General features: G+C 40.0%; 1 protein-coding gene across 5 annotated transcripts in view; it reads right to left on the reverse strand.

Moving 5' to 3' along the window:
• The window catches only part of NBEA (neurobeachin), a 990744-nt gene that overhangs the window by 172471 nt on the left and 803880 nt on the right, over positions 1–14393 (reverse strand). For all 5 annotated transcript variants that reach the window (XM_059684425.1, XM_059684424.1, XM_059684423.1 and 2 more), the window contains one exon: positions 412–527. In XM_059684425.1, the coding sequence (XP_059540408.1) occupies positions 412–527 (116 nt within the window). The remainder of the gene's footprint in view (positions 1–411; positions 528–14393) is intronic.

Below are 14393 nucleotides of genomic sequence, written 5' to 3' on the forward strand. Positions count from 1 at the left end.
CCATACATAGATACCAGTTTAATTGTCCTAAATATCCATACTGCATCCTGTTGTTATTCTCCTGTCTATCTGCTATTGCTGAGAATGACAAAACAGTGAAATTACATTTTCCCATTATTATTTCCAGTCACTCTCTGGCAATGGTTTGTTGACTCTAATAAACCTTCAGACAAATCTATCAGCAAAGAAAATAGCAGAGGACAGCAGGGAAAAGCTTCTTCAACAATAAATGCATCTAAAACCTTGGTACTGGCTTGTATAATGTCTGATAACATTTCATGTGAGTGCTTCAATATTTAGTCTAATGCTGCATTTGAATTCCAAAGAGGAAAATGTATTCCATAAAGTCACATTACCCATGATTTTGATGAATATAAACAGATTATGAGATTAAAGAATGAGATGTCTTACCTGCTATTGTATTAAGAAACATCAAATACTCAAAGTTTGAAATTTCCCGTCTTTGCCATCGCTGAGTCATGTTGGAAGATTTATAAAGTTGTCGAGGAGTGGCCAGTGATATCCTCCTAACAATTAAGTAAACCATAACAAACATAAGCTCTTTTAACTCATTACTTTAAAAATTCAATATCAACTAATACATTTAAAATAATTTAGAATAAATAATAAAATGTGTAAATAATTTAAAATATCTATGGTTTATCCTTCTTAGATAAATTTTTAAAATATTTCAATTATAGATATTAGCAATATTAAAAATTCTATAATAGAGCAGATATGTAATTACTCAGGATAAACAATATGAAAGCACCTATTTGAATAATATGGTTGCAAATGGGTATTTTACAAGTTAACAATACCAAAAATGTGAACCTACATTCAAAATAAGTCAAAATATCTTGTAAACAACATAGAAAATCTACTCCATGCTAAGAAGCCAGATAGTCTGGTATTAGCTAATAGGTATTTGACTTAAACCTTATATAATAATGGCTCCACACACAGTGTGCCCACATACATAGTCTATTACCATACAACTCATATTTCTCTGATGATATACAAAACAAACAAATGGGAAATTGTATGAATTCAGAAGATATACAAGAACTAGCGACCCAGTGCACAAACTTCATGCACTGGTAGGGTCGCTAGCGGCTGCCGGCAGCCAGCTGCTGGCTGGAACTCCGTCCCTTCCCCTCGTCACCTGCCGCCACTGCCGCCACTGCCAGCCAGGGCCTCCCTCCCTTCCCCCAGATGAATTCCGGATGAACTCCCAGTCGAGGGGACAATTTGCATACTACGCTTTTATTATATAGGATAGTCTGAGGGAGTAAATCAGGATAAACTGTGTAAATTATCAAACTCTCAAGGTTCAATGTATTTATCTAAAAAATAATGAAAACTGGCTGTATTTGTAAAAGTATGATAAGGCTAATGAGTTTCTAAAATGATCACCAGTTAAAGCAGAGGTTCCCAAATTTTTTCAAGTCATGCTGCCCTTAGTGTCTCAAGAATTATTTTCATGGTGCCCCTGGCCCAAGAGAAACACCTAAAGTTCTATTTATTAACTACTTAGGTCTAAATACCTTAATAAATATTTAAGTGTTAAGAACTTCATAGATGTTTGAAAATATACTACATATTGAAAGGAAAATAATATTTTTATTTTATTTTTTTAATAACCACAATTGCTAAATGGATGTGCACCTGTTGGGCATTTCACAGCTTTTTAATCCTGGAAGTCCTATCTGATGCCACCACCTGCATTTCCTTTTCCACATTAAACATTAATGCAGTACTTGTTTTTTTGTTGTGATTTGTTTTTCACAAAGTTAAGATGTCAAGAATACAGTGCTACCTAATGTTGAAACTTAAAACTAACTCCAGCTAAGAGTTTGTGTGGTAGCTTCACAGATATTGTTGTTTCCCTAAAAAATACAAAATGCCCTGCAAGCACTCCTATGAATTCACTGTGACGTCCAGGGCTTCCAGGAACTGTGGACTTAAGACTATTTTTGTCATTCATGTATTAGTATCTAGTATTTATGTTCAAATGAAATTTCAATAGACACTGTCTTTTATGTAATAGGAGCTAAATATATGTTGGTTAAGGAAAAGGAAGGAGGGATGTAGGATGGGATGGAATGCGTTATCTCAAACTCAAATCTGAATTAAGAATTTTAAGAATAATTATGTGTAACTCCATGTTTAAAACATCAACTTAATAAAATTGAAGCAGTCTGGTCTCATATTATTCCTAGTTATACATATCTATACTAATAAAAGAGAAAAATGGTAATTGGCGTACGACGATACCCTTTTCATTGGCTAATCAGGACTATATGCAAATTAACTGCCAACTAAGATTGGCAGTTAACTGCCAACAAGATGGCGGTTAATTTGCATATGTAGGCACAATGCAGGGAGGCGAAAGGGAAAGCAGGAAGAAGCCCCCTGCCACTGACAGTGATCGGAAACCTAGGGGAGAGCTAAGAGCTGGGGGGCAGGGCAAAGGCGGCCCTGCCCCCCAGCCATGATTGGAGAATCAGGTGCCTTTTCCGCCCTGGCCAGTGATAGCAGGAAGTAGGGATGGAGCCAGCGATGGGAGCTGGGCACGGTCGAAGCTGGCAGTCCCAGGAGCTAGGGGTCCCTTGCCTGTGCCTAAAGCGAAGCCCACGATCACGGGGCCACTGCAGCTGTGGGTCCCTGCTGCCCGGGCCGGACGCCTCAGCCAGAGGCTTCCTGCAGGGCCAGAGGAGTCAGGCCTGGGCAAGGGGCCGATCCTGCGATTGGAGGGTGATGGGGGTCAACACCTGAGGGCTTCCCAGTATGTGAGAGGGGGCAGGCTGGGCTGAGGGACACTCCCCCCCGCACCCCCCCACACCCAGTGCACGAATTTCGTGCACCGGGCCCCTAGTCTATAATAATAAAAGCATAATATGCAAATCAACCAAACAGCAGAATGGCCATCTGGATGACCTTCCAAATGACCACACTATACATACACTGGCACCAGGCCAGCCAAGGCTGATGCGATGCGATTGGTCGGGGGGCCCCACCATCGCCCCATGATCACCCCACAGAGGGAAGCCCCTGACAGCCATACGATCACACCCACACCTGTCACCCACAGAGGGAAGTGACCAGTGGCAGCAGCGGAGGGGGCAGCATCACACAGATGGCAAGCAGTGGCAGTGACAGGGGCGGGGCCAGCTTCCAGCAGTTGGGGGAAGGAAAGCCCTGATAGGCCCTGATCACCAGCCAGGCCTAGGAACCCTACCCAAAGGGTACAGAATTGTGAGAGGGCACAGGCCGGGCTGAGGGACATCCCCCACCTGTGCATGGATTTTGTGCACCAGACCTCTAGTTTGAGATAATAGGCCCTATTAACTTGCTAAGAACCTCACATCTAATGATTCCTGTAATTGCAATGGTACATGTTATACATATTTCATACTTTAATTCTATAATGCAGTGCATTTTCAATCTATAATAATAAAAGCATAATATGCTAGTTAGACCGGACGTCCTTCTGGATGACCTTCTGGAAGAAACCATGGTGGTGGAGGCCAAGACAAAGGCAACCACTGCACTGGGTGGGGGCTGAGGCAGAGGCGGCAGAGGACCCCGTCCACCGCCGCAGCTGCCTCTGCTTCAGCCCCCATGGTGGCAGGAGCCTAGTTCCTTGCAAGAATTTTGTGCATCAGGCCTCTAGTTAATTTATAATATGCTTTCCACAGAGCTATCTAAAGGACTTCCACATTTTTATCCATACTGGCACAAACATGCAAAATTTTCCCAGGTCCACTTCCACCCACACAACTATTTTATGTTACAAAATTTCCTCCTGATTCATAGCAACATGCTAAAATGTTTTCTGAATTATCAAATAATTAGTAAACTATGCTTAGCGTAATTTTCACTGTGCTACTATTATAACCATACTAGAGGCCTTGTGCATGAAAATTCATGCATTGGGGGGGGGGTGTCCTTCAGCCCGATCTGCACCCTCTCGCAACCTGGGACCCCTCAGAGGATGTCCACCTGCCAGCTTAAGCCCACTCCCCAGGGGAATGGGCCTCTGGCAGCCCGGGAGTCCTCGGGGATGTCAGACTAATGGCTTAGGGCCTCTTCCACAGGGAATAGGTCTAAGCTATTAGTCAGACATCCTTAGATCTACCACATAGGTGGGAGAGGATCCTGCCATCACCGCTGCACTGGCCAGCCATGAGCTGGCTTCTGGCTGAGTGGCACTCCCCCTGTGGAAATGCACTGATCACCAGGGGGCAGCTTCTGCATTGAGCATCTTCCCCCTGGTGGTCAGTGCACGTCATAGCGATTGGTCATTCCAGGTCATTCCTCCATTAGGGTCAATTTGCATATTACCCTTTTATTATATAGGATGCTTACTCTAATATGCAGTTGTTATTATTATAGTCACATTCTTGTTAATCTTACTAAAATTCTTGCCTGCAGCACATTTAGTCTTCTAAAAGCTATGTATATAATAAAGTTTTGCATTCCTTTGTTGACATTTTGAACACAGACAATTTAAGAAGAAAATTGCAGGTCTGAAAATAATTCTTACCAAAACAATCAAAAACCAATGACCAAACAAACCCTGACAGGTATTTAAAAACCCAAATAGGGCCCTGGCCAGTTTGGCTCAGTTGGTTGGGTGTTGTTCCATGCACCAAAAGGTTGTTGGTTCAATTCTGGGTCAAGGCACATGCCCAGGTTGCAGGCTCGATCCTCAGTGAATGCTCATGCTCACATCAATGTTTCTCTCTCTCCCTCTCTACAAAAATCAGTAAAAAAAATCTTAAATTTTTTTAAAACTCTAATAGGTATAAATAATGGGAATCATGAGAGAAAGTTGTCATTCTTAGAGTATACAATAATGAAGAAGAAAAATGTGGTCATAATTTATAAATTTAGAAAAGTAGATTATTATCAAGTTTATGGAAAGGATCAGTTTTTCTTGTTTATTGCTTTCTTTCCCCCTATAAACTCACTGAGAGCAGGAACTAAGGTGTTTTACTTAAGTGTTATATCCATTGCACTTAGCAATACTTAGCATAATGGGGTCTCAATAAGTACATACTTAATGATTTGAATTATTGGTCATCTACCTTAACAGAAAAATGGCTAAAGGAAGATGTAATCCTCAAAAAATTAATTCAGTCATATGAAGAAGAAAATGGGAAATTAATAAAGCTATTCAAAATTCCTATAACAAAATTCCTAGATGTTTGAATGAGAATATTTGATACATATTTGGGCTACAGTATAATGCTTTTAGAATTAGGGGATAAGATAAAGGCAAAATTGCCTTCAAATAAAAAGTGTTAAGTGTCATAACAAATGATGACCACTTAAAATAATTGACCCTAAGACTACAGCCAGGTGTATCCTTAGTAAGTGAAGAATATAATTAAATCTAAAATTAATTGATTGTACTAACTATCTGAATAGAAAATACATTAATAAAGCAATGATAATCAGTATAGAGTACAGAAAATGGGCAAGTGTTTCTCCATCATTATGCAGGAGTGAAGGTATTTTTCTTATGAACAATGTGGGTCACTTTGATAGAGGACACAGAATAGAAATTATAAGAGAGTGAGCTATTGTCTTGGGCAATATAACTTATTTAAATAAAACACTTCCTATCTGAAATATTGAATAAGAATCCCCTTGTTTTCATTTATTTTTTAAAAATGTATCTTTATTGTTGCAAGTATTATAGATGTCCCCCTTTTAGTTTTTGCAACTGACCCCTTCCAACCACCCCCCACCACCTACCCACCCAAGCCTTCACTACTATTGTCTTGTGTCCAAGAGCTATGCATATATGCATATAAATTCCCAAGTTAATCTCTCTCCATATCCCAAACCCCACTTCCCTCTGAGATTCATGAGTCTGTTCCATGCTTCTATGTCTCTGGATCTATTTGTTCATCAGTTTATTTTCTTCATTAGATTCCACATATGAGTGAGATCATGTGATATATATCTTTCTCTAACTGGGTTTATTTCACTTAGCATAATACTCTCCAGGTCCCTTCATGCTGTCTCAAAGGGCAAGTATAGTATTTAAAGATGCATAGTATTCCATGGTACAAATGTACCACAGCTTTTTTATCCACTCATCTACTGATAGGCACTTGGGCTGTTTGCAGATCCTAGCTATTGTAAATTGCACTTCTATGAACATAGGGGTGCATATATTATTTCTTATTGGTGTTTTGGGTTTCTTAAGATATACTCCTGGAAGTGGGATCATTGGGTCAAATGGGAATTCCATTTTTAATTTTTTGAGAAAACTCCATACTGTTTTCCATAATGGTTGTACCAGTCAGCATTCCCACCAGCAGTGTACTAGGGTTCCCTTTTCTCCATATCCTTGCTAGCACTTGTCATTTGCTGATTTGTTGATGATAGCCATCCTGGCAGATGTGAGGTGATACCTCATTGTCATTTTTTGCATCTCTCTGAAGATCAGTGACTTTGAGCATTTTTTCATATGTCTCTTGGCCTTCTGTATATCGACTTTGGAGAAGAGTCTCTCTAAGTCCTTTGCCCATTTTTTAATTGGATTGTTTTTCTACCTTTTGTTAAATTGCATGAGTTCCTTATATATTTTGGAAATTAACCCATTATCAGATGTATCATTGGCATATATATTTTTTTATGCTGTGGGCTCCCTTTTCATTTTGATGGTGGTTTCTTTTGCTGTGCAGATGCTTTTTATTTTGATGTAGTCCCATTTGTTTATTTTCTCCTTAGTTTCTCTTGCCCTAGGAGATGTATTGGCAAACATATTCCTGTGAGAGATATCTGAGAATTTGCTGCCTATGTTTTCTTCCAAGATTTTTATGGTTTCATAATTTATATTTAGTATTTTATCCATTTTGAGTTTATTCCTGTGAATGGTGTAAGTTGGGGGTCTATTTCATTTTTTTTGTATGTATCTATCCAATTTTTCCAAAAAATTTATGTGAGAGACTATTTTTACTCTATTGTATGCTCTTGGTCCCTTGGTTGAATATTAGTATCTATAAAGGAAAGAATGATAAAGAAAAGAAAAACTACAAGGAGAAAACAAAACAAACAAAAAATAGGGGGAGGAATATGAAGGGACAGAGATGAAAAAAAGAAAATAAGAATAAAGAGTAAGGAAATAGGGGAAGAAAGACCATTTAAAATAAAAGAAGAAAGAAATTGAAAGGGAAAATAGAAGAAAAAGTAGACAAACCCAGAATAAGAAGTGAAAAAAAAAGATGAAGAAGCAGGAGAGAAAGGAAAAAAAAAATCTTTTTTTGTTTTTTTGTATGTACCTGTCCACTGTTCTTATGACAGTACCACGCTTTTGTTTGCTGGAAGTTTTTTTATTATTATTATTTTATTATTATTATTATTACTGTTTCAGTTTCATCAGTAGGTATTGGCCTATTCAGGTTTTCTGATTCATCCTGATTGAGTTTTGGAAAACTGTATTTTTGTAGGAATTTGTCCATTTCATACAAGTTGTCCGGCTTAGTGGAATATAGTTGTCTATAGTATTTTTTATGTTACTTTGTATTTCTGTGGGGCCAGTTGTTATTTCACCTCTTTCATTTCTGATTTTGTTTATTTGGATCCTCCCTCTTTGTTTCTTGATGACTCTGGCTAAAGGTTCATCAATTATGTTTACCTTTACAATGAACAAGCTCTTTTGCGTTAACCTTTTGCTTTGCTTTTGAGTCTTTATGTCATTAATTTCCACTTTGATCTTCATTATTTCCTTCCTTCTATGTACCCTGGGCTTTTATTGTTGCTCTCTTTCTAATTCTTTAAGGTGTAGATTTAGATTATCACAAGTTTTTCTTATTGCTTGTTTTCTTTGTTTATTTGTTTTTATTTTTGTTTTTGCAGTAGGCCTGTAATACTATGAACTTCTCTCTCAGGAAGTCCCATAGATTTTTGGTTGTCACATGTTCATTTTCACTTGTTTCCAGAAAGTTTTTTTATTTCTTCTTTGATCTCTTTGGTAAATCATTCATCCTAATATATAAAAAGCCAGGGGCCATCACGATCGAAACAACAGGACGGACGACCAAACAGCAGGCTGTGGGGAGGCAACCAGTCCAGCTGGGGGGTTAGTGAGGGATAACCAAACGACTGAACAAGCAGGCTGTGTGGGGCAACCAGGCCGACAGGCGAGTTAGTGAGGGATGACTAAATGACCGAACAGCACGCTGTGTGGGGCAACCAGGTCAGCAGGGGGAGCAGTTGGGGACAACCAGGCCGGCAGAGGGGGGCAGTTGGGGGTGACCAGAGTAGCGGGGGGCGGGCAGTAAGGAGCAACCAAGCCAGCGAGCGGGGTGGAGTTGGGGGAGAACAGGCCAGCATGGGGGGTGGAGTTGGGGGCAACCAGGCCAGCATGGGAGGCAGTAAGAGGTGACCAGGCCAGTGGGGGGGGCAGTTATGGGTGACCAAGATGGCAGAAGGTGGCAGTTGGGGGTAACCAGGCTGGCAGCGGAGCAATTGGGGGTGACCGAGCCAGCATGGGAGGCAGTAAGAGGTGACCAGGCCAGCGGGGGGTGGGGGGGTGGGAGGAGTTATGGATGACCAAGACGGCAGAAGGCGGCAGTTGGGGGCAACCAGGCTGGCAGGGGGACAATTGAGGGTGACCAGGCCAGCAGGCAGAGTTGGTTAGGGGTGAACAGGCTGGCAGGGAGTGAAGTTAGTGGTGATCAGGCAGGTAGGCAGGTGAGCAGTTAGGATCCAGCGGACCCAGTTTGTGAGAGGGATGTCCCAGATTGGAGAGGATGCAGGCTAGGCTGAGGGGACCCCACCCCATTTATGAATTTCATGCATCAAGCCTCTAGTTGTTTAATAACATGCTATTTAACCTCCATGTGTTTGAATGCTTATGAGTGCTTTTATTGTAGTTGATTTCTAATTTCATGCCATTGTGATCCAAAAAGATGCTTGATATGATTTCAATCTTCTTGAACTTGTGGAGACGTAGTTTATATCCTGACATGTGGTCTATTTTTGAAAATACCCCAGCTACACTTCAGAATACTGTATATTCTGTACCTTTGGGATGAAATATTCTGTAAATGTCAATTAATTCCATCTGATTGAGTTTGTCATTTAGACTTCCTGCTTCCTTGTTAATTTTTTTTTTTTTGGTCTAGAATCTCTCTCCAGTGATGTCAGTAGGGAATTAAAATTCCCTACTATGATTGTGTTGCTGTCGACCTCTCCCTTTAAGTCCTCCAGAATTTATTTTATATATCTGGGTATTCCTGTATTGGGTACATATATGTTTCACAGTTATATACTCTTGTTGTATTGATTCCCTTTAGTATTATGAAGTGGCTTTCATTATCTCTTGTTATGGACTTCATTTTGAACTCTATATTGTCAGATATGAGTATTGCTACCTCAACCTTTTCTTTTTCATTTCCATTTGTTTGCAAAATTCTTTCTATCCCTTCACTTTCATTCTGTGTGAGTCTTTTGTTTGAGTTGTGTCTCTTGTAGATAGCATATATATGGGTCATGTTTTCTTATCTATTCAGCTACCCCATTCTTTTTATTGTAGCATTTAATCCATTTACATTTAAGGTTATTATTGATAAGTACTTATTTGTTGTCATTTTTTTTTGTTTATGCCTGTATACCTCTCTCTATATATTTCTTCTTAAAATAGTCCTTTCAGCATTTCTGCAGTAATAATAAGCTCTTTTAGCCTTTTTTTTGTCTGAAAATTTCTTTATTTCACCTTTGATTTTTGAATGATAGTCTTGCTGGATAGAGTAATCTTGGATGCAGTCCCTTGCTTTTCATTGCTTTGTATACTTCATACAACTCCCTTCTTACTTGAAGTGTTTCTATTGAGAAATCAGCTTGCAGTCTAATGGAAGATCCCTTGTAGGTAACTTTCTTTCTCCCTCTTGCAGCCTTTAAGATTCCTTCTTTGTCTTTATTGTTTGCTATTTTAATTATGATGTGCCTAGGTGTGGATCTTTTGGGGATCATCTTGATTGGGACTCTGTGTTTCCTGAACTTGTGTGACTTTTTCCTTTACCAGATTAGGGAAATTTTCTGTCATTATTTCTTCAAACAGGTTTTCTTGCTTGGATTCTTCTCCTTCTGTTACCCCTATGATGTGAATGTTGTTAAGTTTCATGTTGTCCCAAAGCTCCCTTAGACTCTCCTGCTTTTAAAATTCTTTTTCCCAGTTCCTGCTTTGAATGGGTGGGGTTGTGTGTGTGTGTGTGTGTGTGTGTGTGTGTGTGTGTGTGTTCATCCTGTCTTCTAATTCACTGATTCGGTTCTCAGCTTCTCTAGCATACCATTGAATCCTTCTGGAGTGTTCTTTATTTCAGCTATGTCATTCTTCATTTCTGCTTGATTGCTGTTCATTGTTTCCATCTGTTTTTTTCATGTTGGTATAGTTCTCATTCTGCTCCTTATAATTCTCATTATGTTGCTTGTAGTTTTTACTAAGTTGTTTGAGAACCCTAATAACCATTACTTTGTATTCGTTATCTGACAAATTGCTTGCCTTCATTTCATTTAGTTCCTTTGCTGCCGATACCTCCTTTTCTTTTATTTGGGGGTTGTTGTTTCTTTGTTTCCTATATTTGCTGTCCCATCATATTTATTCTACGTATTAGATCAAACTGCTATCCTGCCCATACTTTGTGGAGTGGCCTTATGTAGTAGGTGTTTCATGAGACCTAGTGGTGCATCTCCTGAGCTGGGTGCTCTAGGAAAGCCCATTGTTTGAGTTATTTGGGTTCTCCTATTGTACCCGGGTCTTCAATGTTGTTGTCCCATTCATGGATGGAATCTCCTCTCAGGCTGGCTGACTCTGAGGCTTACCCCAGATCACATTGTGTGAGTTCTTGTGGAGGTACTGACTGAACAGAAAAAAATACAACACAACAAAGCATAAAAGAAAAGAAACAAAACAAGAACATACAAAAGACCCCTATAACAACAACAAAAGCAATGACCGTAGAATTAGGAAAGATAAAAGAGAACAAGAATGATATAAGAAAAGAAAAAATATAGGAGGAGAAAAGAAAACAAAAAAAGGGGGTGGAGGAATATGATGGAAGAAATGAAATAAAGAAAATAAGAATAAAGAGTAGGGGAGGAAAACTGTTTTAAATAAAATAAAATTGGAAGGGAAAATAGAGAAGAAAGTAGATAGACTCAAGAAAAGAAAACAAAGATGAGAAAGCAGGAGAAAAAGGAAAAAAATGAGTAGGAAAGGGGAAGAGAAGAAATTGGATATGTGAATGAAACAAGAGAGACTAAAATAATAACAAATCAATAAAGCAGATAAAGCAGATCAGTAGAAGAGAAAAAAATGAAAGGAGGGGGGATAACATTCATCTCAGCCAAGTTTAGTGCTTCCTGGAAGTACTCTTTGGATCCTGCTCTTCTGATGACTGTCACTAACTATTCTGTCTGCAATTCTGGGCTTCCCAGGAGGTACTTAGGTGCTAGCCACTGTCAGAAACTGTCCTCCTTTGGCTTTCAGTAACTTGCTTGAAGCTCCAATGGATCTACAGTTTGTGTCTGTCTTCACAGGACTTGACTGTGCGCAGCAGAGGCCAAGCTTCCCTCTAAAGCAGTTTTGTTGTAGCATGGGGCACAGGGCTGAGGCAGTAAGCTTCCCAAGGTTCCCTGGGCTCTGCCTCCAAGCACCTTCGCTTGCCAGGCAGCTGTCAATTTTAATCACTCACAAGTCTGTTTGTGAAAGGGCTTTAGGTACATCTCCCATGAGGGGGAGGTAATGTTCAGATTTCAGGCAAAGTAAGAGCTACTCTGTAAGTGGTCCAGAATATTACTATGCCCTTGGCTGGGCAGAGATTCTTGTATGCAGTCCAGTGGGATCAGCTGGAATCCTGGAATTTCTATCAGCTCTCCAGTGTGGTAGAGGCACCAGTCAGCTTCCCAGGATAGTTCCCAAGACAGAGCCTCCCTGAGGCTGTTCAAACCTATAGGCTTGGCCTCTGCAGCTATTTCCATTTTTCAAGGTCAAGATGCAGAGTGTGGCCAGCAGGGCTCCTGAGAGTAGCTGGCTGTATCACCTAGGACAGGGCTTTTTCCTTTTCCTTAGCTGTGGCTTCTGGGAGTGGCTAGCTAGATCCTCTCAGGAAAAATGGCTGTTTCAGTTTGGTGGTGTATGACCTACTGAATGCAGAACTCCTAACTGCTGCTTTTCCACCTCTTCTTCCCCCTCTACCCCCACCCCCGACCCGCCACAATGCTTCCTACCCCAGCCTTTCCTTAGACATCTCAAGTATGCATGACCCTACCTGCACCAAAGCCTTGGGTGAGTAGCTACAAATGAAAACTCCTGTGCTCTGGGGGGGAAAAAAAACAAAAAACAAAAACAAAAAACAGAACTGAAGCTTTTTCTCAACCGGCTCCAATATACTGGCTCCTGACTCCACGGAGGCCAGCAGCCCTGCTGCCTTTTACATCCGGTTGTTACATGGGCTGCTGATCTCAGTTCTGGTGTTCTGGCCTCTACCTTCTAAGGGAAAAGCCCCTCCCATAGGGATCTCTGCTCACTCTTGGCTGACCTCCCTGCTGCCCATGGCAGGCCCTCTCAGGACCTGGCCCTTCCTGCTGGCCTCCAGGTGTGTTCTGTCCTTCCTTGGTATAAGTCTCTTCAGCTGGACCGCAGTTGGTAATTCCAGGTGTATGTTCCCCACTTTAGTTTTATTTCTAGTCTGGCCCTGGGAGGAGGTGCAAGAAAGGTCTGCCTATTTGGCCACTGTCTTCTCTCCTCTCAAATCCCCTTGTTTTTAAAATGTGGTTGTTTTAAGAATTAAGGGCAGAGAGCTCCCTTCTGCCATGTGAAGACAGAATGAGAAGATGGCCATTTATGAACCAGAAAACGGGTCACATCTGGAACCAAATCTGCCAGTTCCTTAATCTTGGACTTCCCAGCCTCCAAAAGTGAGAGAAATAAATGCCTGTTGTTTATAAGTGTCCCCACCCCCTATAAAAAAGAATTAAGGGAAATAATACTTATAAATGAAAACACTAAGTATAGTTCCTGGTGCATGAAAAGTGTTCAATAAATTATAGCTACAGATATCAATTAATTAAAAGGGAATTCATTAAGCTATGCTAGCTTAATGGAAATATCCCTTTACTCTAAATCTTCAACCATTAAGCAACAATATGATTTCTAACTTGATCTCTCTGGTAGGCTTGCCCAAGAAGTAGCCTAAATGACTTGTGAAGTCAATTATTCTTGCAGAATACCTGCCTCTGAATTTTATAATTTTTTGTTTATAAATCAGTTTCTTTATGGGTTTAGCTTAGGGTAAGTTTCCTAGAGTTTAATAAACTCTGCTTAAACTGACAAAACTCAATGTCAGGAAAGGAAAGCAAAGAATGCATCCCTTAGTTGTTCTATAAAGCAGGAAGGCTTCTTGTAGGAGCCAGCATCATCCTTCTCTTTCACAATTCGCTAAATATAACAAGATCTTACATATCACACACATAAGTTTATAGAGGTATGTGTGTTTATCTATTTACCTTCCAACCTACCCACTTATCTGCTTATCTATCTATATCTGTGTGTGTATGATTGCATATATTTGTCTGAAGATGTGGTGTCTGGAATAGTAGTACTTATTTTGTGAACATGAGGCCAACTAAGAATTCTAACATCTCTGAACCTCTGAGCCAATACTGGCAACTCCAGATCTTTTACATTAAAGACAAAAACTAAAAAGCAAAGAACTCTATCTGTTAAGTCACACTTAATCATTCATTCAGTTACTTAGAGCCCAAAACTAACTGATAATAATACACAAAATTTACTGTTTCCTGCTTAGATTAGTATCCTACATAATAAAAGCCTAATATGCAAATCGACCGAACAGTGCACTGACCACCAAATGGCAGATGCTCAACTCAAGAGCTGCTTCCAGCCCGCAGGCCCCAGGCTGATTGCCCCACAGATTGGCCCTGATTGTTGGCTAGGCCTAGGGACCCTACCCATGCACAAATTTTGTGCACCGGGCCTCTAGTCTTCAATAAAATAAGATTTTAAAATAATGCTTTAAAAATACCAAGATGTTATTTTCCTTTTAATTGTACCCCCCCCCCCAGTGTTATATACTATCTGCTTTTATTTTTCAATTACACTATACATTCAATATTATTTTGTATTAGTTTCAGGTGCACAGCATAGTGGTTAGACAATCCTATACTTACAAAGTTTTCCCTCAATATTTCAGATACCCACCATGCCCCATATATAGTTATTACAGTATTATTGACTGTACTCTCTATGCTATTATCTACTATTAATGGATTTTGTGCACATCCTTTTTGGGTTGTGTTGATAAATTGATAGGCAAGCAGTGTTTTAGGGCGCTTATACTGGCCACATA

This window comes from Myotis daubentonii, chromosome 2 (assembly GCF_963259705.1).
Source record: "Myotis daubentonii chromosome 2, mMyoDau2.1, whole genome shotgun sequence".
NCBI classification, from domain to species: Eukaryota; Metazoa; Chordata; class Mammalia; order Chiroptera; family Vespertilionidae; genus Myotis; species Myotis daubentonii.